The sequence below is a fragment of the Zootoca vivipara genome, chromosome 4 (assembly GCF_963506605.1).
Source record: "Zootoca vivipara chromosome 4, rZooViv1.1, whole genome shotgun sequence".
Taxonomy (NCBI): Eukaryota; Metazoa; Chordata; class Lepidosauria; order Squamata; family Lacertidae; genus Zootoca; species Zootoca vivipara.
In genome coordinates this window covers 81,206,556-81,230,919 of record NC_083279.1, presented here as the reverse complement: position 1 = coordinate 81,230,919, position 24,364 = coordinate 81,206,556, and the positions used below count along the sequence as shown (strand labels likewise).

General features: G+C 42.6%; 1 protein-coding gene across 1 annotated transcript; it reads left to right on the top strand.

Annotated features, from left to right (window-relative positions):
- The first annotated feature begins 942 nt into the window (after positions 1–942).
- FDX1 (ferredoxin 1) lies at positions 943–19,222 on the top strand. Its single transcript, XM_035115864.2, has 4 exons — positions 943–1,239; positions 10,489–10,613; positions 16,529–16,658; positions 17,746–19,222. Exons 1-4 carry the CDS (start codon positions 1,085–1,087, stop codon positions 17,864–17,866), a joined length of 531 nt encoding a protein of 176 aa, XP_034971755.1. The 5' UTR covers positions 943–1,084; the 3' UTR covers positions 17,867–19,222.
- The last annotated feature ends 5,142 nt before the right edge of the window (positions 19,223–24,364 follow it).

Genomic DNA, 24,364 nt, shown 5'->3' with positions numbered 1-24,364 from the left:
CCGTGAAAAACGGGAGACTTGGCAGCAATGGTTAGGTTACCTTTAGGTCAACAGAAACAGGAGGAACGTTCAGAACATAAACTTTCAGCTTATTGTGCATTTCGCTGTAATGAACGCAATATACACAACACAAATAAACTACAGCATGCCCCAGAACATAGGACTACCTCTCACTTCAGCTTTTTGGCACTGAATTTGCCATGCCACCACAATGAGAACTTATCTTCATAATACTGTACAACAAAAACTTCTGAATAATGTGCCTGGTGTTTCTGTTGCTCCAAGGATTCTTCTCACATTTCCACTCTCAGTGGCCAGCAGTGAACAAAAGATTCTCAAAGCTCAAACATATATATATAAATATTCTTTTGCAACAATGTTGTTGCAAAGTGAGACTAGTTGGCCCGGCAACTACATATCATTTGAACGTGCCCAAGCACTTGACCTGAAGGAATGGGTGACAAAATTTGCAGACGAAAAGGCAGGCAGAGTGAGATTTTGGTGTGCCCGAAATTGAGACTTAACATTCACACCCAATTTCTTATTGATAATAAATACATGGGGTGGGGGGGGGCGTACTGTATAGCGGTGCTTTATAATATGGTCGTGGGGGCAGCCAGAAAGCATAAAACAATGCAGAACGGCCTTCCAAGTGTCGGGTTGCAACCTTGGAAGCAACCTTGCAAGGCAGTGAGTATTTTTTTCGCGCTCCCCTGACACGAGCAGCAGGACGGCCTTGGCGGAGGCGGAGAGTTGGGCAAGCAAGAGCCGCCCTTCAAGGCCAAACTCTGTGAACCCGAAGGCGCCTTTTTGCGCAACTTGGGAGCGCTCCGCCTACGCTAAGGAAAGCGCCCGCCCTGCGCACTTTGCGGGGACTCGTTCTAAGCGAGCCGCCAGGCGGCGCATACTAAATGCTTACGAGAATAGCCGCAGCTGGTGCCGGTTGCGTAAGGGGGAGGGCCCGGCCTTCGGACTTTAGTCGTCCTGAGGGGAAAGTGAAAGGAAGCCGCAGTTCCAGCCTCTTCCGCTGCTGCCGAGACTGACGGAGAGTCCCTTCCTCGATTACCGCCGCCGCTGCCGTGTGATGGCTGCTACCAGCACCGCCGCTCTCCTCCGGGCTGCGGCCTCCTCCGGCTGCCGGCTTCTCTCGGCCTCCCGGGGGGCCGGAGGCGGCTGGGTTGCCGCTGCCAGCCTGGGCCCGTCGCGGCTGTTCCACGCCTCGGCCCGGGCGCCGCTCAGGTAAGCGGGAAGGTTGTGCTTGGTCGCCCTTCGCGGCGCGTTTCCTCGCGACCTCTCTCCCGCTCTTCCTCTCACGGAGTCTCTGTGGGGTTTGCTCCAGCTTCAGCCTCTCTGTTCAAGAGCGGAGGGGAGGCTGCCTCTCGTCAGGGGGGCCTGGGAGTGGGGACACGCGCGCGCGCTTAACGCGCTGTCAATCTCACATTCTCTTTCATCCCCTCACCTTCACACACACACTCTCTCCCTCTGTATAGAACTACGTGCTGACTTACTTCGCCAAACCTTTATTCGGCATTGCGAGCATAGGCCACCATAAAACACCCATATAACTGTTGACTATATCACTATACAGTATAAAGTTGGAAGGGACCCCACGATCATCTAGGCTAGGCATTTCCAACAGGTAGATCGTGAAATACTGGTAGATTGGGGGGGGGAGGGATTCCTGCTAGATCCTGGTTGATTTCCCTTCCCCAAGCGATCTCCTTAGAAAAAAGCAAAAATACCCACAACTTTGGCTTTCTAAAAGAGCTCCACAACTAAAAAAGCTCAAAAACTTTGGATAGATCACTGCTAGTTTTTTTTACAACAATGGGTTGGTAGATCACTGCCAGTTTTTTAATAGTGTTGAGTAGATCACAGTCTATTGGGAGTTGGACGCCCCTGCTTCTCTCGCACACTGTCAATTTAATAATATTAATAATAATTTTATTATTTGTACCCTGACCATTTGGAGACGCGGGTGGCGCTGTGGGTTAAACCACAGAGCCTAGGGCTTGCCGATCAGAAGGTTGGCGGTTCGAATCCCCGTGACGGGTGAGCTCCCGTTGCTCGGTCCCAGCTCATGCCAACCTAGCAGTTCGAAAGCACGTCAAAGTGCAAGTAGATAAATAGGTACTGCTACAGCGGGAAGGTAAACAGCGTTTCCATGTGCTGCTCTGGTTCGCCAGAAGCGGCTTTGTCATGCTGGCCACATGACCTGGAAGCTGTACGCTGGCTCCCTCGGCCAGTAACGTGAAATGAGCGCCGCAACCCCAGAGTTGGACACAACTGGTCAGGGGTCCCTTTACCTTTACCCTGACCATTTGGCTGGGTTGCCCCAGCCACTCTGGGCGGCTCCCAACAGAAACCTCAAAACACCAAACATTAAGAACTTCCCTAAACAGGACTGCAGATGTCTTCTAAAAGTAAGATAGTTGCTTATTTCCTAACACACTCTTTTTTCACACCCACTCACCTCTCCCTCACACACTCTTTCTCGCACACATACCCTCTCTCTCTCTCTCTCTCTCTAACACATACCCTCTGTCTCAGTCACTCACACGCACTCACTTACTCCCCAACTGACCTACCTCATGGGGTTGTAGGAATAAAGTAGGTGTAGGCTCCAGAACCATGGGTGTGCTGCCTTAAGCGCTTTCTAGAGGAAGGAAAGAAGTAAAATAGATGTGGGGAAGCTGTCACCCTCCAGTGTTGTTGGACTCCAGTTCCCATTATCTTTGATTTCTGGGGCTGATGGAGTCTGATGACATCTGAAGGGTCACAAGTGCCCCATGTCAAATGTAAGGAGAGAAGGTTGTATAGGTCTCTGCGTCATTTGAGGAAACCCATGCGTAATAGGCTTGAGGATTTTGAGTTGTTGAAAGTGAAGTCCAGTTCATTCAGGGTTTTAGGTTTGCTTGGGGTTATATATAAAACCATAAAGAAGCTTCCAGTGTTGTGTAGTGGTTGGTGTAGGGGTGGGAAACCCTCTTTTCCCCAAGAGCCACATTCCCCTGAGGGTAATCTGGGATGGGGGTTGAAGTCAGTGGTGGGTGACAGCTAGAGCCAAAAGTGGCACAGGTAGGTTGATCCAGGTGCAAGTGTTCATTGAAGTAGTAACTCAGTCCCAAACCATTCTGAAATTCAAAAGTATAGCATGCATGTCAACATGAATATGAGTGGCTTCATTTCCTAAATATATTATAGCTAATTCCTCACAGTAGGCTCTTGAGAGTTCTAGAGCCTCTTCCCTATGTCCACCTTCAGGAGGCCCTTCACCACATGAAAAAACTCCACTGAATGATTTTGAGCAGATGCAATACTGATGGAAAAGTATTGCTTCTTTGCTGACATCTTCGACATTAAGACTGTAAATAGGTTATTTCCTGTGTTTCGTTGTATTTTTTTCAAGACTTTTGCCATTTACATTAAAGCTATTGGCCTTATTGCTGTATCACCCTCAGCTCCTTGGAATATAAAGAAACTGCTGCAGCTCTGGGACTGAATCAAGGGTGCTTAGGAGTGTTTGTATTGACATGCTGGCCATCTTCCCTGGTTTTGGCAGGGTCACCAGCTAAATCTGCAGTTTTATAACCTCAGGACCCATCCGTCTTCAGAGCTTAATCATGAGATTGGGTTCCCTGCCCCTGTTACAGGCAGCATTGATATTAAACATGATCAAGTAATGATCTGTTCATGACAATGGAGGCAAACTCTGCTCCCCTATCCGCAGATCATCTTCCCCCAATATAGAGTTATGATTGTTCTGGAGGCCACAAAGTCCCGAGCGGCTTCTGATAAGGCTGATTCAAGCATGAATGGTCCCTCAAGATAGTGTGTGTTGCGGTCATCAGCACTTTGACCAACATGTTTCCATCGCAGGTACAAACACTCAAATCTGGATGACTGTTTAGACAGGGTACATAGTCAGTGAGATCAAATCACTGTGTATGGGATTTCTTCAATAAGCACACAATTGTGATGTTTAAGGCAATTTTAGCAAATTATACAGGCTTATATAGAGTCAATCCCTTGCCTTAGCTTTACACAAGCATAGAAATTAAGTCAATTTCTCAGAAGAATATCATGCTTGCATTGTGAACTGGATGATTCAGCAAGAAGTTCAGGGTCCCTACTTCCTATCAAACCAGCTCAAGGCTGAACTTTTCCTGCACAAACATCCTTGACGCATTCTTGATATACGTAAGCAATTATCCTACTTTCACGCACTCTTTTACAGTTTTTACATATCTTCACATGTAGGCTATCTCAAAGATAGCCACACACTGCCCCTCAAGCCTAGGCTGGTTTATACAGTGCAGTCTAGAGCAGGCACCCCCAAACTGCGGCCCTCCAGATGTTTTGGCCTACAACTCCCATGATCCCTAGCTAACAGGACCAGTGGTCAGGGAAGATGGGAATTGTAGTCCAGAACATCTGGAGGGCTGAAGTTTGGGGATGCCTGGTCTAGAGGACACGTTTGGGAGAGGCAAATCCCTTCTTTAACCACCATTTGGTGATGCAAGAAAGGCTGGCATAATCTTCTACAAGAAAGCTGACTATAATCAACCCCTTGTGTAATATATTTACAGTTGACTGAGATGCTTGTTGACTGAGAACTTAACGTTCTGTGCAGGACAAGGACAGTTGCACACTGTACCTGGGATGGTGTGGGTTTAAGCTACATGGTATGTCATAGTTGCTGCTTCTCCAGGCATGTTAAAATTGTTGCATGTCCTTTTGAAGGGTGGTCTTCACTCCTGCTTCACTGCCTGCTTCCTTTCCAAACCATATTACAATTTTGTCACAGTGAGCAGGGTTACAGAAGAAGATGCTTTTGAAAGAGAGAATCCAGAGATAGTGAAAAGTGAGGCTAGAAAGAGATCCTCCAACATGATAGGCTTGTGAGCTATGGCAATGCCCCATCACATGTCCCTTGTCACATTATGCTAGTGCTTGCTCCTCGGTCTTGTAGGTTAAAGACAAAACTGCAAGAGATGCTGTTGTGTATGTACAGTACAATATGTGCTGTAGTGTGTACTGGAGTGGTATTTCCCCATAACATGGATTTGACTTGTGGCAGCACAGTCTTGCTTGTACAGTATATAACTTTGAATTGCTGTACAGTACAGTCACATATTATGTGGGGGGTTTGGTTCCAGAGGTTCTGTGTATACAGTGGTACCTCAGGTTATGTACCTGATTCGTTCCGGGGTGTGGTACATAACCCGAAAAGTACGCAACCCAAACAACCGCAAAAGTGCGCTTCTGCACATGCGCACCACGGCGAACCCGGAAGTAAACACTTCCGGGTTTGCGGAGTTTGTAACCTGAAAAGTACGCAACCTGAAGCGTACGTTACCCGAGGTACGACTGTACGCAAAAAACCACCCCCGTTTGAGCATCTCTGGGCTTCCAGAGCCAAATGCTGTCACAATATCTCATGGAGCTGTCCAAGTTCCTGCTTGATCTCATGGAAGCATCCCAGGCCTGATGCATAGAGAGGGCCTTCCTTCCCAAGGGGAGAGCTTAAAAACTCTTTTGCACCAAGTTTTCCTTTGTCTTGCTTGCATTTAACTTGCATTTAACTTTCAACCACATACAATTGAAATTGTGCAAGTTAAATGCGCATAATATGTAATTGGAGGACTGTATTTACCATTGTATTTCAAATGTATGTGCATATAACCTGCAATATGTTGGTACTATTCATGTTTTCCTTTGAAAGCCTCTGGCTGTAACTTAGTGAGTTGATAATTTTGTGAATGGAAGTGACAGTTCAAGTAGGAGATCCTGCATTCAAATAAACAGAAACTCCCTGATTCTGCAGAGGAGAGCATATTTTTATCTCTCAGTGTCAGGGTGTGTGTGTGTTTGGCCCAGATCTAGGTGATAGGTCAGTTGCACTCCTTCTAATGCAGCAAATATTAAGTTTGGGCATACTCCTGGAACCATATTTGTTACCTGAGGCACAAGTAGCCCCAGTGGCTCGGAGTTCCTTTTGTCAGTTTTGACTGGTACAGTATGCTAGCTGTGGTCCATGCATTGGTAACCGCAAGACTGGATTTCTGCAATGCATTCTATGTGGGGCTGCCCTGGGTTTGATCTACAAGCTTTAGCTAGTGCAAAATGTTGCAGCTAGACTGGTGATGGGAACAAACTATCCTGAGCGCATGGCGCTAGTGTTAAAAGACCTGCTACTGGGCCAGGTTCATAGTTCTTGTGCTAATGTATTAAGCCCTGAGCAACATAGACTATGTGTCCCAGATTGATATGTGATTAACACTCTGGACTCCCTCCCATTAGAAGTCAGGCAGGCACTGTCCCTGCCAAGCATCAGACATCAGGAGAATAGGATTTTATTTCAGGAGGCCTTTGCACTTTGATTTATGTGCTGATGTTTCATTCTTCAGTGTTTTCATTTATGTTTCAAATTTTGCATATTTTTTATTTTTGATAAGCTGCTTTGAGACCCAAATGAGGTTACATTTTAAAAATGAATAAATGTTCAAATAAACAAAGGATATCCCTATAACAGTTGTCTAATTCTTTTAGGGGGTATGGAGGGGGGAAATGCATGAATTTCAAGTCAGTTCTGATCTTTCTGCAGATAAAATTCCACATAAGAAGCAAAAAGACCTTGGAAGGTTTGTGTGTAGAAATTCATTATCTTTAAATGCTATTGTTTTAAGCTTTGTAAAAATTTGTGACGTTAACTAACCATCAAATTAGCAAATACTTGACTGAATTTTGCAGATAAACAAGGTCATTCTTTCATCTTTGATTATGTCTCATGGCATGTTCTTGAGAATAGCTTATCACTGTCTTCTGGAGTGGGGAGAGGGAATGAGGGGATATTTGACAAGAATTGAAAATGGCATCATAATATTGAATGTGGCATCATAATAAATCATGCCACACAATGCTGAATAATTTAAAGGGGATACCATCATACTTAATTTAAAATAATTTTTTGTCCTTTTAATACAAAATAGAATTTTATACCTGACCTATTTGGTGATAGTAGGTCAGATCAGAAATCTTAAGTAAAATTAATAGGCCAGTCACATGAAAGATAAAGCAAAATTATCTTTATAATTTTACTGGGCTTACACCATCCTTGTTAGGATGTTTGGAGGAGTTCATTTCCTTATGTTTTTCTTTTGTCTTGTTTTACTAAAGTGTTTTTGTACTAATGCAAATTTTTAGGTTTCCCCAAGGTTCTGGATGGTGCTCTTTCAGCAATAGAAGGCTCAGTATTCCAAGAATGAGTTTACTGCTTTATGGGATCAGTTGTTGAATTTGCTTTTCTTACTCATCCCTCCCCATTCCTTTTCTCTCTCATATTGTGTCTTAGATATTATTTCCTTGTACACAGGTGCTTTGCTTCTATCTGTGTGTGAGGCAACAAACAAGCATACAAACATTTAAAACTTTGGAGTGTGGAAAGATGTTCACTTTGATGCACAATCTTGCATCACTTCTAAGAATTCACATGTGGGAAACTATATATACATTTTTGGAGCAAGGGAAAAGCTTTAGTCTAGGGATAAACAATATTAAAGACCATACAGGAGAGAAACCATATGCATGCTTGGATTGTGGTAATGAGCTTTTATGATAAATCAATCCTTAAAGAAATTGGAGAACTCTCAACAGGCAAACCCTAATGATTGGAACATGGAAAGCTCAATTTCCCCTAAAGAAAGAAAGCTCTATACCTACTGAAAAACACAAGCTTTTCTGTGTAATCCTGATCCACATCGAATAATCCATAGAGAATAGAATCCTGTGAATTACAGAAATACTTGAACTGTGAGGGAAAGCTTCAGACAATGCATAGAACTAAATCTTCCTGTTAAGCAACTCACAGTGATCAGAGCTGAGCTCTTTCAGAGCTATCACCTATTCCTAGCCAACAGGAAAAAAATACACAGCAAAAACTGCAAATTTTCAGACTGTGACAAAAGAAAAGTGTGGTTGCTTGTGACAAATAAGACTCCTTCCAGCAGCCAAACAAGTTCCCATAACAAAGGAGTATATCTCATGCTTACAGCTGCTACTACTACAGAGGCTGAAAGCATTGCAAGCAAGTGATCTGCTAGAAACTGTTTCTTATAAGTGTTTAAACTAGTTCTGAAGACCTTCTCTGCATGCCACCTGGGGAAGAGGTCTGGAGGGTGGTGACAAGAGAGCAGGCCTTTTATGTAATAGCTCACCATCCATCAAATGCTCTCCTTAGGGAGGGCTACATGGCACCAACATCATCTCAACCTATTTTTTATTAATAGTTTTTTGTGGTGTCTTTATTCCATTATATTGCTAGGCATTCTCACTTTTCTAACTGGGAAGAAGCTCTAGGTCAGTGTTAGAAACTGAGATATGAAAGCTAGTAGCTGAATGGCAGCTTAAACCTAGGTTATGAGCGCTGCAACGGAATGTCTAGGTACGCTTTTTTATAACAAGAATACAAAGCTGAAAATGAATGAACAGCTAAAATCTTATATTCATTTTTCACATGGTCTGGTCCTCATTTGAAGACTGCAAAAAACAAAGCCATTCTTGCCCTGCCCACCCCCTAATATTCTTATGAGGGTCCCTTCTCCAGTCCTCAGAGAATGGCTGGAAGTGGGGAGGCAGAAAAGGGTCCTCCTTTCGTTCCAGCAGTAGTAGTTTTAATCTTAGGCACAGTACTTCCCCCAGAGCTCAGAAACTGTTCGTATTAATGAAATTCCCCATCACAAAATGTGCCTAGAACAATGGGAGTTTCGAATGCTGCTTCAGGTGTGCTGTGCTCTCAGTTTTGTGTTGATTTGCTCCTGTAAGATCTTTTCCTTTTCCACTCTGTTTTAAAAGCAAGTTGTGATATTATGATGGCACTGTTTTGATTGCATTTTATTGTTTGATTATAATGTTTGTTATATTTTTAATCTCTAAAACCAGCCAGAGAACTTTGGTTATAATGCAGTTTATCAACCGTATACTATAGATAAAAAGCTACGAAGCACAGTTTCACTTGCATCCATGGTTAACTACTGTTAATTTAATGGCTTCCAATCAAACAAAAGTTCTGGAAACCAACTTTTGATGGAGATATTAAGCAGAGAACATTCTCCACTTTAAAGGGATCACAATAAGAGGTTGCATTCAATAATTCTGATAGCAATGACTACTAAAGAAACTGAGCAATAACAATAAAAGTCTCAACTTGAGAGTACTAAAAAAATGTTTTTGGATATGTTTAAGTAAACTAAATATATTTATAGCTACACTAAAGGATTGCAGTAAAAGATCTATATTTATCAAAAGTGTTCTAATCTTCAACCAATTTTCTCCTCAAAGTGGTCCAATTATTCACAGTTTGTTGTTGGGTTGCTTAACTTAACTAATATCCTTAGGCATCTGAGGAAACTGGTGTGGCTGCATAAGGAGTTTACAGATAAGATGAAAGTTAAGAAGGGCATGTATAGAAGTGGAAGAAAGAGGAAATCACAAGGGAGTAGTATGCATGAGTAGGCAACAGTTGCAGGGTGAAGGTCAGGCTGGCTAAAGCTCAACATCAGCTCATGCTTGCAAGAGGGGTTACGAATAATTTTAAAAGGTTTCTTTGGCTATGTCCAAAGTAAGAGGAAGAACAAGAAAGTGATAGGACGGCACCCCCAAACTTCGGCCCTCCAGATGTTTTGGACTACAATTCCCATCTTTCCTAACCACTGGTCCTGTTAGCTAGGGATCATGGGAGTTGTAGGCCAAAACATCTGGAGGGCCGCAGTTTGGGGATCCCTGTGCTAGGTCCTCTGCATTGAGAAGATGTAGAAATGCTATTGGGTGACAGAGAGAAGACAGAACTACTCAACACCTGCTTTGCCTCTGTCTTCACACAAAAGGAAAGCAATGCTCAACCTGGTGATTAGAGTTTAAATATGTAAGGATGGAGCTGCAGCCAATGGCTTCAAGTTACAAGAAATGAGATTCTGACTAAGCAGCAGGAAAAACTTTCTGATATTAAGAGCTGTTTGGCAGTGGAACAATTTCCCTTGGGAGGTTGCGGACTCTTCTTCCTTGGAGGTTTTTAAGCAGAGGTTAGATGACCATCTGTCATGGATGCTTTAGCTGAGATTCCTGCATTGCAGGGGCTTGTACAGTGGTACCTCGGGTTACAAACGCTTCAGGTTACAAACTCCGCTAACCCAGAAATAGTACCTCGGGTTAAGAACTTTGCTTCAGGATGAGAACAGAAATCATGCTCTGGCAGCACGGCAGCAGCAGGAGGCCCCATTAGCTAAAGTGGTACCTCAGGTTAAGAACAGTTTCAGGTTAAGAACGGACCTCCAGAACGAATTAAGTTCTTAACCAGAGGTACCACTGTACTAGGTGATCCTTGGAGTCCCTTCCAACTCTACAATTCTATGATTCTGTGATCCTTTTGAATCCTTCACACTACTATAGGTAAAGGCTGCTAAAGATAGTTGTTTCTTTAATGTTTTTCAGCTCAGAAGATAAAGTTACTGTGCACTTTATAAATCGTGATGGTGACAAGCTAACAGCCCAAGGGAAGGTTGGGGACTCTCTTCTAGATGTTGTGGTTGATAACAACCTAGATATAGATGGATTTGGTAAGTACTTCCCTGTAACTAGAGAATAAGAGTTCTTAGGGAAAGGAAATATTGTTTTACTTTGTTTGACTAGTTGGATCTAGTCTTGGATGCTTTCTTCTAGGTCCTACTGATTTGAATGGGAGAGACGATTTTTTACTAGAGAGCTTCAAAGCCAGTGAATTTTAATAGTAAGCCAAAATAGTGCATTCTGAAACAGGCATGAGTTTCATTTGACATTGGTCTCTGAGTAAATGGTAGCTTTGCCTGAAAAAATGGTCTTTCTCCAAAAATTCAGTTGGATTAATTTTATTCTACAATGCATTTTGCAAGAGATCTCCAAATTTAATTGGTTGCCTCATGACTATAAAGTAACTGTATTTCATTATTCAGGATATGTTTCCAATTTCTCTGGCTGAACTCATGCAAGTTAAATGTGCGTAAGATGCGCCCATACTTTACTGTTTGACATGCCAATATATGAAATTTCCAGTTATCTAACTAACAAGGGAAAACAAGCAAAACAACCAATATCTAGATACAGGTAGGTAGCCGTGTTGGTCTGGATCGAAGTAAAATAAAAAAACCTTCCACCAGACATTCAATGACTTTCACCCCACCATCAACCTAACAATGAACCAATCTATGCAAGAAATACATTTTTTGGACACTACTATAAAAATACAGGATGGACGTATAGACACCACCTTATACAGAAAACCAACTGACCGACAAACATATCTACATGCTTCTAGCTACCATCCCAAACATACCAAACAATCCATCGTATACAGCCAGGCCTTACGTTACAACCGCATCTGTTCCAACTCTACAGACAGAGAATCTCACCTAAGAGATCTACAGCAAACCTTTTTAGAACTAAAATATCCACCTGATGAAGTTAAACAACAGATCAACAGAGCCAGACAGATACCTAGAGAGAACCTGCTGCAAGACAGACCCAAAAAAGAAAATAACAGAACACCACTAGTCATCACATACAGCTCCCAAGCTAAAACAGTACAACGCATCATCAGAGATCTACAGCCTCTCCTGGACAATGACCGCTCCCTTTCTCAAGCTCTGGGAGGAAGACCTTTCATTGCCTACAGACAGCCACCCAATCTTAAACAACTCCTCACCCACAATAATACAACCACCAGACTTAACATGGACACTGGTACCAGAGCCTGCAATAAACCCAGATGCCAACTTTGCTGCCACATACACCCAGACAACACCATTACTGGCCCCAACAACATCCAACATACCATCTCAGGACTATTTAATTGCTCATCCTCTAACATTGTGTATGCCATCAAATGCCAACAGTGCCCTTCAGCTCTCTATATTGGACAAACAGGCCAAACCCTACGCCAAAGGATAAATGGACATAAATCTGACATCAGGAACCAGAAGACAGAAAAACCAGTAGGAGAACACTTCAATCTCCCAGGACATTCTATACAAGATCTCAAAGTAGCTGTCTTACTACAAAAGAATTTCAGAAATAGACTGGAAAGAGAAGTTGCTGAATTGCAACTTATCACCAAGCTCAAAACCATGGAGGGACCTGGTTTGAACAGAGATATCGGGTTCTTATCTCATTATACATGATAAGCGATCTTCAGCCATCTCAACCCTTGCTTTTTCATGCAAAACCATTTGCAGTCGTTTGCGGTCATCAACAGCTATCAGTCAGTCAATCACCCATTTCCACACCCTTCTGAGTGATCCCCCATCCCCATCCCCACCCCTCCCCACCCCTTCTCTACATAAGTGCCTGGAAACTTCCATTTCACTGTATCTGAAGAAGTGTGCATGCACATGAAAGCTCATACCAAAATAAAAACTTAGTTGGTCTTTAAGGTGCTACTGAAGGAATTTTTTTATTTTACTTCGATCCAGACCAACACGGCTACCTACCTGTAACCAGAACTATGGAAGGCACCACATTGAGCCGCATGAAATGGAAGTCCATCAACCTCACCAAGAAACTTGCCCAGGTACAAACTGACATCCTCTTTCTATCTAAATGCAAAAACCTGGACATTGTACCTAAGGGTCTTAGAATTAAGAACCCTCTTCAATCAACTTATCCCACAGAATATGCCAGAAAACTATGCCACACTTTATCTAAGAAACTGCTGAAACATCTTATCGGCGTTCTGTATTCCAAACAGAAGTTAATAAAGGAGGAACTCTCTGCACTGGAGAACTCCATCAGGAATCACCCGGCCTGGCAGAAGTTCCACAAGGAAAAACAAACCATTTACCACTCTCAACTGGAGTTACTGAAGAACCAGAAAAATAAAAAACTCTGCAACCTTTCCAACCTACAGGCCACCAATCAAAACAAGATCAACAACATTGTCAATCTTTCACAGCAAACACTCAGCCCAGCTGAGGAATCCGTCCTTTCACGGGGACTATCATTCTGCCCTGCCAAATCCCAACACATGATTCAGTTCTGCGGGGACCTGGAAGCATTTTTCCGCCGTTTACGCCTGAAGGAGTATTTTCATCACACACAAGAACAAGACAAAGTAGAACAAACTACATCCCCACAACACAACACCTCTCAACTTACTGGGGAACAACCATCACCCTCCAAACGCATCAATGAACAGAACATTGACCACCAACTACCACCGAAAAGAAGTTACACAAAAAGGGACTCCACATGGACCCCTCCTGATGGACGCAATACCACACTAGATCTGTACATCGAATGCTTCCGCCACAGAATCCAAACGGATGTGACCAGAAAACACCATCGCTTACAACAAAATCTAAACCATGCTGAAAGGAGAGCCATAGAAAATCTCAGGAACAACCCAGACATTATAATTAAAGAGGCAGACAAGGGTGGAGCTGTCGTCATCATGAACAAAACTGATTACATCCAAGAGGCCCACAGACAACTTTCCAATACTGCCTTTTACATGAAATTGGACTCAGACCCCACACAAGCATACAAAAAAGAACTGAACAAGATTATTAAGGAGCTACCCCTACACATCCAAGAACAGATCCTCACAAACACACCAGCGGAACCTCGGCCAGGAACTTTCTATCTTCTACCCAAAATACACAAACCAGGAAACCCAGGACGCCCCATCATCTCAGGTATTGGCACCATTACAGTGGGTGTTTCCGGCTATATGGACTCTGTTCTGAAACCATATGCTATCAGTGCTCCCAGCTACGTACGTGACACCACAGATTTTCTGAGGAAAATACAATATTTGAACAATCTTCCTAACAATACTATACTAGCCACTATGGATGTGGAATCTCTATATACCAACATCCCACACAATGATGGTTTACAAGCCATAAGGAACACCATTTCAGATAAAACCACAGCGGACTTTGCTACCAAACTCTGCCACTTTGTCCTTACCCACAACCACTTCAAATTTGGTGATGACCTGTTCCTCCAGATCAGCGGCACAGCCATGGGCACCCGCATGGCCCCACAGTATGCCAACATCTTCATGGCAGATTTAGAACAACGTTTCCTTAACTCCTACCCACTCAAACCTCTCCTGTACCTGCGATACATTGACGATATTTTTATTATCTGGACACATGGACAACAGACCCTGGAAACCTTCCACCAGACATTCAATGACTTTCACCCCACCATCAACCTAACAATGAACCAATCTATGCAAGAAATACATTTTTTGGACACTACTATAAAAATACAGGATGGACGTATAGACACCACCTTATACAGAAAACCAACTGACCGACAAACATATCTACATGCTTCTAGCTACCATCCCAAACATACCAAACAATCCATCGTATACAGCCAGGCCTTACGTTACAACCGCATCTGTTCCAACTCTACAGACAGAGAATCTCACCTAAGAGATCTACAGCAAACCTTTTTAGAACTAAAATATCCACCTGATGAAGTTAAACAACAGATCAACAGAGCCAGACAGATACCTAGAGAGAACCTGCTGCAAGACAGACCCAAAAAAGAAAATAACAGAACACCACTAGTCATCACATACAGCTCCCAAGCTAAAACAGTACAACGCATCATCAGAGATCTACAGCCTCTCCTGGACAATGACCGCTCCCTTTCTCAAGCTCTGGGAGGAAGACCTTTCATTGCCTACAGACAGCCACCCAATCTTAAACAACTCCTCACCCACAATAATACAACCACCAGACTTAACATGGACACTGGTACCAGAGCCTGCAATAAACCCAGATGCCAACTTTGCTGCCACATACACCCAGACAACACCATTACTGGCCCCAACAACATCCAACATACCATCTCAGGACTATTTAATTGCTCATCCTCTAACATTGTGTATGCCATCAAATGCCAACAGTGCCCTTCAGCTCTCTATATTGGACAAACAGGCCAAACCCTACGCCAAAGGATAAATGGACATAAATCTGACATCAGGAACCAGAAGACAGAAAAACCAGTAGGAGAACACTTCAATCTCCCAGGACATTCTATACAAGATCTCAAAGTAGCTGTCTTACTACAAAAGAATTTCAGAAATAGACTGGAAAGAGAAGTTGCTGAATTGCAACTTATCACCAAGCTCAAAACCATGGAGGGACCTGGTTTGAACAGAGATATCGGGTTCTTATCTCATTATACATGATAAGCGATCTTCAGCCATCTCAACCCTTGCTTTTTCATGCAAAACCATTTGCAGTCGTTTGCGGTCATCAACAGCTATCAGTCAGTCAATCACCCATTTCCACCACCCTTCTGAGTGATCCCCCATCCCCATCCCCACCCCTCCCCACCCCTTCTCTACATAAGTGCCTGGAAACTTCCATTTCACTGTATCTGAAGAAGTGTGCATGCACACGAAAGCTCATACCAAAATAAAAACTTAGTTGGTCTTTAAGGTGCTACTGAAGGAATTTTTTTATTTTAATATCTAGATAGTTAGGGAAAAGTTAACTTTCCTGTTGGAAATTCTCACTGACTATTGTAAATGGTTACCAGTTAGTGTTAAATTTGCTACAAATGATTTTCCTGATTTTTTTTATATTTTTGAAAATTGTGTCTTAAATTTTGTCACTAGGGGGCATTGCAGATTTAGATAGCTTACTGCTCCTGAAAGACTTAAAACATATTTGCCTGCTTCATGCAAATCTTCCTTCCTTTAGCATAATGCTCTGTTGCCCTTAAGATGGTGTTTACAACCACATTTTTATATTCACCTAATTATTTTGGCTTTATTTCTGTTACCGGTTATTACAAGACACATATTTGACAGAAACTATCCTAATATTTGGTTATTAATACTTGTTGCAGTTCATGTTTCCTAAAATATCTTTAACAAGGAGAAAGAAAGCCAGGATTCTGCAACCCCTCTGTCATTGATGAACTATTTTTATCTTAGAAGTTTAAGGAACACCTTATGTTCATTTTAAACGAAACCATTCCTTCTAATTTCAAACTCTGCTGGATAGGTTTGATCTTCTTGCAGTCCATGGGACTCTCAAGAGTCTCCTCCAGCACCATAATTCAAAAGCATCAATTGCTTTCCCCCTTCATGGATCAATGCCTTGTCGTGGCGAAGGGGCTTGAATAACTCAGAGAAGCTATGAGCTATGTCATGCAGGGCCACCCAGGATGGACAGGTCATAGTGGAGAGTTTTGACTAAACGTGATCCACCTGGAGAAGGAACTGGCAAGCCACTCCAGTATCCCTGCCAAGAAAACTCCATGGACAAAGACAACAGACAACAGGCATACTTGTTTAGTGTTTGTTAAATCTTAGTAAAATTGGCTAAATCAATTTGTCATTTTAAAAAACTTCCAGAACATTTTCCAGTTTTAAGTGTTCTGGGAAAGTCATCTTACCGACAGTAGAATTTAATGCAGAAGTCTTAAATGTCTGCCTACTAGTCTGCCTAATTGTTACGTTTGTCTTTAGGTGCATGTGAAGGAACACTTGCCTGCTCCACTTGCCACTTAATCTTTGAAGATAATATATTTAAAAACCTAGATGCAATCACTGATGAGGAAATGGATATGCTGGACCTTGCCTATGGATTGACAGACAGGTAAGGTGAAACCATCTTAAAATCTACCAAATGATCTTATAGTATCACTCCAGAACTGACATACCCAGTAGGTCATACTAAGTATATGAACCCCGCAAAGAGTGGCTTATCATAACTATGTTTTATTGGAAACAAGACAGTTTCACACTATGGGTTATGAAGCTGGCTTGTTTCAACAAACCTTAGTTGATACTAACTACATTTTAGGACTAAACAGTAGTTAATAATAAAAAATGGAAGCAAAAGTTTCTGATTTACTCACTGCCATGCCAAGGAACGAAAGAAATGCATGGCTACAAAGCTTCCTATGACACATTCCCTTTGTGATGGTTAATCATGATACCCCAAAGTAATCTCTTTATAAAAGCAGCCATGCATCCTCTGGGTTACTCTTTAATTTATCAATCTATGATGCAGGCTCCTACCTGTAAGATCGGCTCTGGCTCTAAAGCTTCTTTGACTACTTCTAAAATTTGGAATCAACTACTGTATTCAAAACAATGAAAGAGCCCAAAGCAAATCCATACTTTTCAGTTTCTTTACAATTTTGAATGCAGCTTTTCACTATCATCCAAAAACATTTTCCTTGTCAGTTTCTCTTAGTGTGACTTGACAAGCAAACATTTTTGGCAGATAGTCTTCTCCTGTGGTATTCCATACCTATTAATTTGGTAAAAAGCAAACAAACCCAAAAGCTCAGTAATTGATGCAGTCTTAGACGAACAGCTTGGGAATGGAAATGTTCCCTCAGCCTTAGTTGTAAAATGTTCGTAATGGTGACCTACCGTACAGGGCTGTTATAAGAATCACAACAAGCAAATGTATGTGAATTTAAGCCTTTTCTTCCTTGATTTCTGCCCTTGTACATATCATATTTAATGGGTTGTATCCAGTGCTAATCCTACTTGGGGAAGACCCATTGAAAACAATGGACATAACTAATTTGGGTCCAACAATTTCAACAGGAGTACTCGGAGTAAAACTTCGTTGGATACAACCCATTGAATTTACCTTCTCCCCTCCCCCAAAGAGTGCCACATCCATGCATTTATACAAGTTTATATAAATGCTCTTTTCTCCTCTGTAGATCTCGACTGGGTTGTCAGATCTGCTTGAAGAAGTCTATGAACAATATGACTGTTCGAGTGCCTGATGCTGTTGCTGATGCCCGCCAGTCCATGGATATGAGCAATAACTCTTTGAAATAAGGCCTTCAGGGTATTTTTGGGGACATAAAATATTTTTATAACTTATTTCTAAATGTTTTAATGGAATGAGAAAATACACAGAAATATGCATTTTTTGATTATAAAGATTAGATTGTAAGGATTGTCTATATCTGTTAGCCTTAAGAGTTTTTGAATCTAAAATTAGAGACCACTTAGAGAGACTATGTTAGACACACAGGCTACAGTCCAATACTCACTAATCTAGGAGCAAGTTCCATTTAATTCAGTGTGACCTCTACACAGTGTAACTTCTACACAAACATGCAGAGGATTTCACCAATTGTGCCATTTTGTTCCTAGAGGAATGCTTCCTTTTTATTAGCATTTACAGTCATACCTCGGGTTACAGCTGCTTCAGGTTGAGTCTCTTCGGGTTGCGTTCCGCGCAGAACCTGGAAGTACCGGAACAGGTTACTTCCGGGTTTCGGTGCACGGATCACGTTCGCAACCCAAGCATCCACTATACTGCTAATAATTCCCCCCTCTTTGTGGGGGAGAATTCCATAAATGGGTGTCGCTACTGAGAAGTCCCTCTCCCCAGTTGTCACCCACGTAACTTCTGACTGTGGCATCGGCCAAATGAGGGGTTTGGCATACGGGCAGACATTCCTTCTGGATTTCTGGCCCCGTAACCTGTTTATGATTTCTTCTAGAATAGCATATTACATGAAATAACACATTAAGAACACATTTATCAAGGTAATTTCCAATATGCACTAGGGCATAAAAGAACGAATCAAGAAATGAAATAAGCCAAGGGAGATGATAATAATTACTGTCTTCCTCCACTGGTCCATGAGGACTGTACAGTTGCATAATGAAAAAGAGCCACATTTATCCTGCTCTGCCTCTTTTGTCCCCTTTAAGGCATCTTGTACTCCAGTGGCACAGAATAAATGCATAAACAATATGACTTAAAATGCTCTAGAGTTGGTGTTTTTGTTGCAGAGAAGATTTTCATGCACACGTTGGTTTTTCCAACATGAGCCACAATGGTTTGCACAGAAACATTATACTCTGCATTCTGTAGGATGAAATCTTTTATCCTAAAGCAACTTGCCACATTATCAAATGAATGTGATTGTGAAGTGGCAAACACAGTAAGCTTTAGATTGGTAAAGAGCATTTCTGTGGTGGCATTTCAATGCAAAGTTTACCTGTGCTTCCTTTGAAAAGAAAATGTTTCTTGAATTAATCCTAGGTAGTTAGGCAGAAAGAGACCAATGTTTCTTTCCAGTCCTGTAATTATCCTGTAAATGTTGGTGATGGACTACTCGGAGATGTATGTATTTCTCAGTTTTAATAATCTGAAAATAAATTCTTTTTTCTACCGTATTATTGCTTTTGTAATTAGGAAGTGTCTTTCATCTTTAGGTTTAATTAGCAAATGTGTTTAGCAGCGAAAGTGGAGCCAAATTTGTTGGAGAATAACAGTGCAGTCTTATACATCTCTACTGAGAAGTAAGTCCAATTGAAGTAAGTCCCAATTGGAAATTCACATTTGCACATAATTTTGGCCTGAAATTCCAATTTCAAAATTCATTTGATCCTCAGAGCCTGAAGCATATTAATATACACTTACATTATTTGTTACCTGTGATAGTCTCATTTAATGTCTGGGCGTGGGAGTTGATATGCCCACATCTAAAGCTATGTAAACCTAAGGGAGGGGCAACTCCATCCCTTACTTACGGCAAACTCTTGACCATGTGGGTTCTGTCTTAAGAGAAATTTAAGCATGTTTAAAATATTATGTGCACTGTTACTATATTACAAGGCTGGAAAAGCATTTGATTTCCACAGGACCAATACATGCTTGAATATCTGTATTCTTCCCCATCCACCCCAAAACAGGTGATATTGTCTCTTTGAAGTGGGATGTCTGCAGGCCTAAATGGGCGGGGAGCTGGTCTCTGCTTCTATTATTACAGGAACATAGTGGTGGGTTTGAATGCTACCCACCAACCTGTCTTGGGCAGGGTGTGTATACATGCAACTTATGTGCTGTTGGGGAGTTCAGGTTGCTTTGTTGGAATAGAATGAATGGTTTGCTAACATATGAAAGTTGGACTCCATTCAGCATTCGATAGCCTGATTCACACGTAAACCATGGTTTATTGGATCATCCAAACCTGACACAGCAGCTTAATGACAAACAAACCATGCTCATAAGTCTCTGGCTAAATGTGGCTTGCATTTCTGCGTATCATATTTCTAAAATGATTACTATTGGACGCAAAGTAGTCCCTTGAACTTGAAAATTGATTGATGGCACTAAGGTATTTCCAAAAATAGTGCTTTTATCTGTAATGTTTTGTTTGCTGCAGTTGCTGGGCTTAAATGTCAGCTTTGATGGAAAGAACAAGGAAACAAGAATTTCGCAGCATTCTTCAAAGTTGCTTCACAAAATAGCCAGCTGTTCTTTCTATCAGGTCAGTGTAAAGGACAATTCTGATACCGGTAGCACTGTTCCCTCTGTGCTCTCATCTCGGTTACATTGTACAACACCCTTTCCTAAGAAAAAAGCCCATCTTTTTTGCTGTGTTTGAATGAAATGACTGAGAAACGCCATCACTAAGTGCTGTTCGTAGATCAGTTGTGTGTTCTGTTTGCCCTTTCTGCCTTTGCAAAAATAGTTGTGAAGCCTTTGCAAAAAGGATTTGAGAGTATCCTTGTGTGTAATGCATGGAAGCTCAATACATCTGGTTTTAATAGAGTAGTCAGAAATGCATTCCTGGACTCTTGGCTATGCTTTGTGTTTCTTTTATCAGCTATTGGTTTCAAGTGGAGAAAGAATTCGCTAATAGTTTCAAGAGTCCAGATTACAGTTTAGAAGATTTGCCACCATTGATATTTTTACAGTATAAGTTGGGAGGTCAGAAATGGGTTGGGCAAGGGGGTACAACTAACTCCTGGTTGCTCCATGTATTGTGGCTGTAGTATGGAACCTGAATAGCTACATCATCCATCAAATTTTCTACACTTTAGCTGTTGCCAAAGACTGAATTGAGATTTGTTGGCCTTGGAAGCAATACCAATGGAAGAACTGTTTTTTAAAAAACCAACAACTGGACTTTAAGAATTAATAGCAAAGAGTATTTCCCCCCCCCTAAGTTAAGGTACTATTCAGCTACTGAGAGCCAAGTCCACATCATCAAGATCACTGGACATAATTTCAGTGGATTCCTGTATGCTGAATTCATAATTCTCCATGTCCTGAAGGCTTTACAACGTGTGTTGAACTGGAATGTCACAATGCATGCACATGTTGAGGAATCACAGGCACAATTCTGCTAGAAAAACAACTTGCATTTTCAGCATGTTAAGATATAGTCATACGTAAGGTGCAAGACTTGGCTGATAGCTTGTGGAGTTATTCTTGTGTAGTATATTTCAGAGCCTTCTGGGGATAAAGTGCATATTCATAGAAAGCATAGGCTATAATCCTGGGTAATGCAAAGGGGGGTTGGAATGAGTGAATATTTTCCCCATGTTAAAATCCCTGCACATAGAGGAACTAGCATATCAAGAAGAAGGGTTCCATAGACTGGTCCTGATGTGCTAGTTTTCCATGCACATGGAGTTAATATATTCAGAGAAGGGTTATGCCACATACGGTACTTCTACTGAATAGGTAGGTGCCTTTTTTAATCAAACCTGGGTTCTATCACATGGTGTGTCTCTGTTTTGCATCAGGAGACAGAAAAAAATAGCTTACTTTAAGAATCTCCAGGGTGTATTATAGTTCTCACCCCAGTGCATCATGAGGGTGCTCTAGATTTCCTGTGTTAAGCAAGGGGTTGTATAGACCTTCTCCAACTCAACAAAAGAATGATACCATGCAAGAAAAGTGCCTGAAAACTACACTTTCCAGTGTGTGTGTGTGCCTGCGTGTGCACACCATCAAGTTTTACACGGAAGGTAAGTACAGAGCATTTAGGTAAAGGTAAAGGTACCCCTGACCATTAGGTCCTGTCATGGACGACTGGGGTTGCACACTCATCTCGCTTTATAGGCCGAGGGAGCCGGCGTTTGTCCACAGACAGCTTCCAGCTCATGTGGCCAGCATGACTAAGCCGCTTCTGGCAAACCAGAGCAGCGCATGGAAATGCCGTTTACCTTCCTCTCAGAGTGGTACCTATTTATCTACTTGAACTGCATGCTTTCGAACTGCTAGGTGGGCAAGAGCTGGGACCGAACAACGGGAGCTCACCCCGTCAGGGGGATTTGCACTGCCGACCTTCCGATCGGCAAGCCCTAGGCTCTGTGGTTTAGACCACAGCGCCACCTGCGTCCCACCACAGAGCATTTACAGTGCCGTTAATTGTTCCCTAATTCAGTCAATATAAATTGCTATGTGAACAAAGATAGGAGCTAGTTTCAGCAATTTTATTTTTTAGTCTATACCACTTTCTGAGAATGCCCTTGAAGCTCTGTGTCCAACAAGGATGTGACAAAATGCTCTTAACACACCATCTTGACAACAGAAAATCAAAACCCATCCATAAAATAACAGGCTTTCCACATTTCAACCTCATTAACCTATAATGGGCAGGGTGGAACCCTACCACCAAAGACAGTTTTCGTTACCTTCTGGCCCTATGAGCTGCAGGGACACCCAGAGGTGCAATGCCACTGTCAAGAAAGCAGAAGGAGGTGGTATTAACAAGCTGGAAAACCTGAAGGTTTCCAAAAGTTCAGACAACATTTTAAAAAGTGGTTTGGGTAAAAGTAAGCTAAGGCGAATAACTAAAAAGAGCCTGCTCAGTGGGTGCAGAAAGTTCACTGACTGTTAGGGGGATGGGAAACCAGGGGAAGGGGAACTGGAACGGAGTATCCTGGAAAAAGGCATGGATGGATGGAAACCTGAACAGCAGCAGTTTACACTCCTTGGAGAAAAACCTAGTGCTAATATTATTGAAAAGCTTGTATTATAGAGAAATAGGTTTCTTATTAGTTAAAGAATTAAACATCTCTCTCTTGCAAAGCCAGTGCATTTAAAATTAATTGCCTGGTTTTCTGCCTTGGAAATTTAAGATGTTGAAGATTATTCTGTGTGGCATGAAGGAGAATAAGGTACCCTTTGTTCTTAGGGCACAGCAATTTTCTTTCTGCTTCCCAACTTACCTCTGGTGTAGTGTAAAGGAAAGGTTTGTCTAGGTTTGCTGTTTGAAAGGACTTTGTAAGACTGAGCATCTCTTGACGTCTTTGAAGTTAGAGCCCTTTCCACCCATCCTGGGGGAGTTGATAAGCAAATTCTCTTTTGCTCCGATTGGTTGGGGAGATATTTAGAAAAGCCTTCACAACTTTTTGTCTGGTTCCCCAGCTGCAGCTTAATGCTGCAAGAATTTCTCCACTTTATCCAAGATCCTAGTCTTTGTACCTTTCTCCAGGACAACAAAAGCAAAAGGAATTGTTTCGGGGGCCAGGTAGGCCATGTAACATACACATCTCTGTCCCCCAACCAAGGGGAATGGCCAGGAGCTCCTTAGAAGGAATGGCCAGGGGACTGCTGCTGTCATCCCCCTGCATCTGCTGCCTGAGGTAGTCACTTCACCTTGCCTAACGGTAGGACCAGGCCTTCATAGGGGACAGCGAGGAAGAATGAGTGGCACCATTTAAGAAAATGATTGGGTCTTTGGAAGACTGAATGCTGTAAACGAGATGTTTTCAACCTTTTTGAGTCCACAGCTCCCTTGACCAACTACATTCTTTCTGTGGCACCCCTGTGGAGTTCAGGAGCCCAGTTATATCACTCCTTGCCTGCAGAGCTGGCAACCTCTCATCCTTTTTCAAACACCCTCCCTTGTGAAGTGTTCCTTCAGCTTCCTCTCCTTTGGAGTCCTCTGGGTAACTGTTGCTGCCACCCCTAGTCCCTGAGCTACACCCCCTGCCCCCAAAGAGAGGTGCCTCCTCAAACTGCCCCATAGGGGTCTGGGGCTTGTCTGTCCATTCCCAACAGCAAGGACTGGCTGGCTGGGCTCCCTTGCCTGCTTGCTTGCTTATTCCGAGGCCGCTGCAGCTCCTGGCAGCCAACACCCCCTGGTCAGCCCCAGAGGCACCATTTGCCTGGGGAGCTTGTAGCCAGGGCTGCTGCAACAAGCAGCTAACCTTTGGGAGGCAGAGACACAAGAGGGCATCAGAGGAGGGAAGGAAGGAAAGAAAGAGGGACAGAGGCCAGTGTTGCCCATGGCACCCCTGACCATCATTCAAGACACCCCAGGGTGCCACAGCACACTGCTTGAGAACCACTGCTGTAAACAGAACAGAAATAAGAGCAGAAACATGGGGAAAGGGAAGGTCATGGTGTGATTTCAAGTTATGGACTCAAGAGTTTGTGCTGCTATTAGCTTCCAAATTTGGGAGTCCTACCATTGCTGCCTGGCCTTTAAACTCATCAACTCACGTGCTGAACGCTAACAAGCGTGGGTAGCAAATTGGCTCCCCTCTCTTCACCCGCCAGCCCGCCATGACCTG

Coding starts and splice junctions, on each gene's coding strand:
- FDX1 (XM_035115864.2), top strand. CDS start 1,085: ATGGCTGCTACCAGCACCGCCGCTCTCCTCCGGGCTGCGGCCTCCTCC. Junction 10,614..16,528: donor CCTAGATATAGATGGATTTG/GTAAGTACTTCC, acceptor GTTTGTCTTTAG/GTGCATGTGAAGGAACACTT. Junction 16,659..17,745: donor GCCTATGGATTGACAGACAG/GTAAGGTGAAAC, acceptor TCTCCTCTGTAG/ATCTCGACTGGGTTGTCAGA.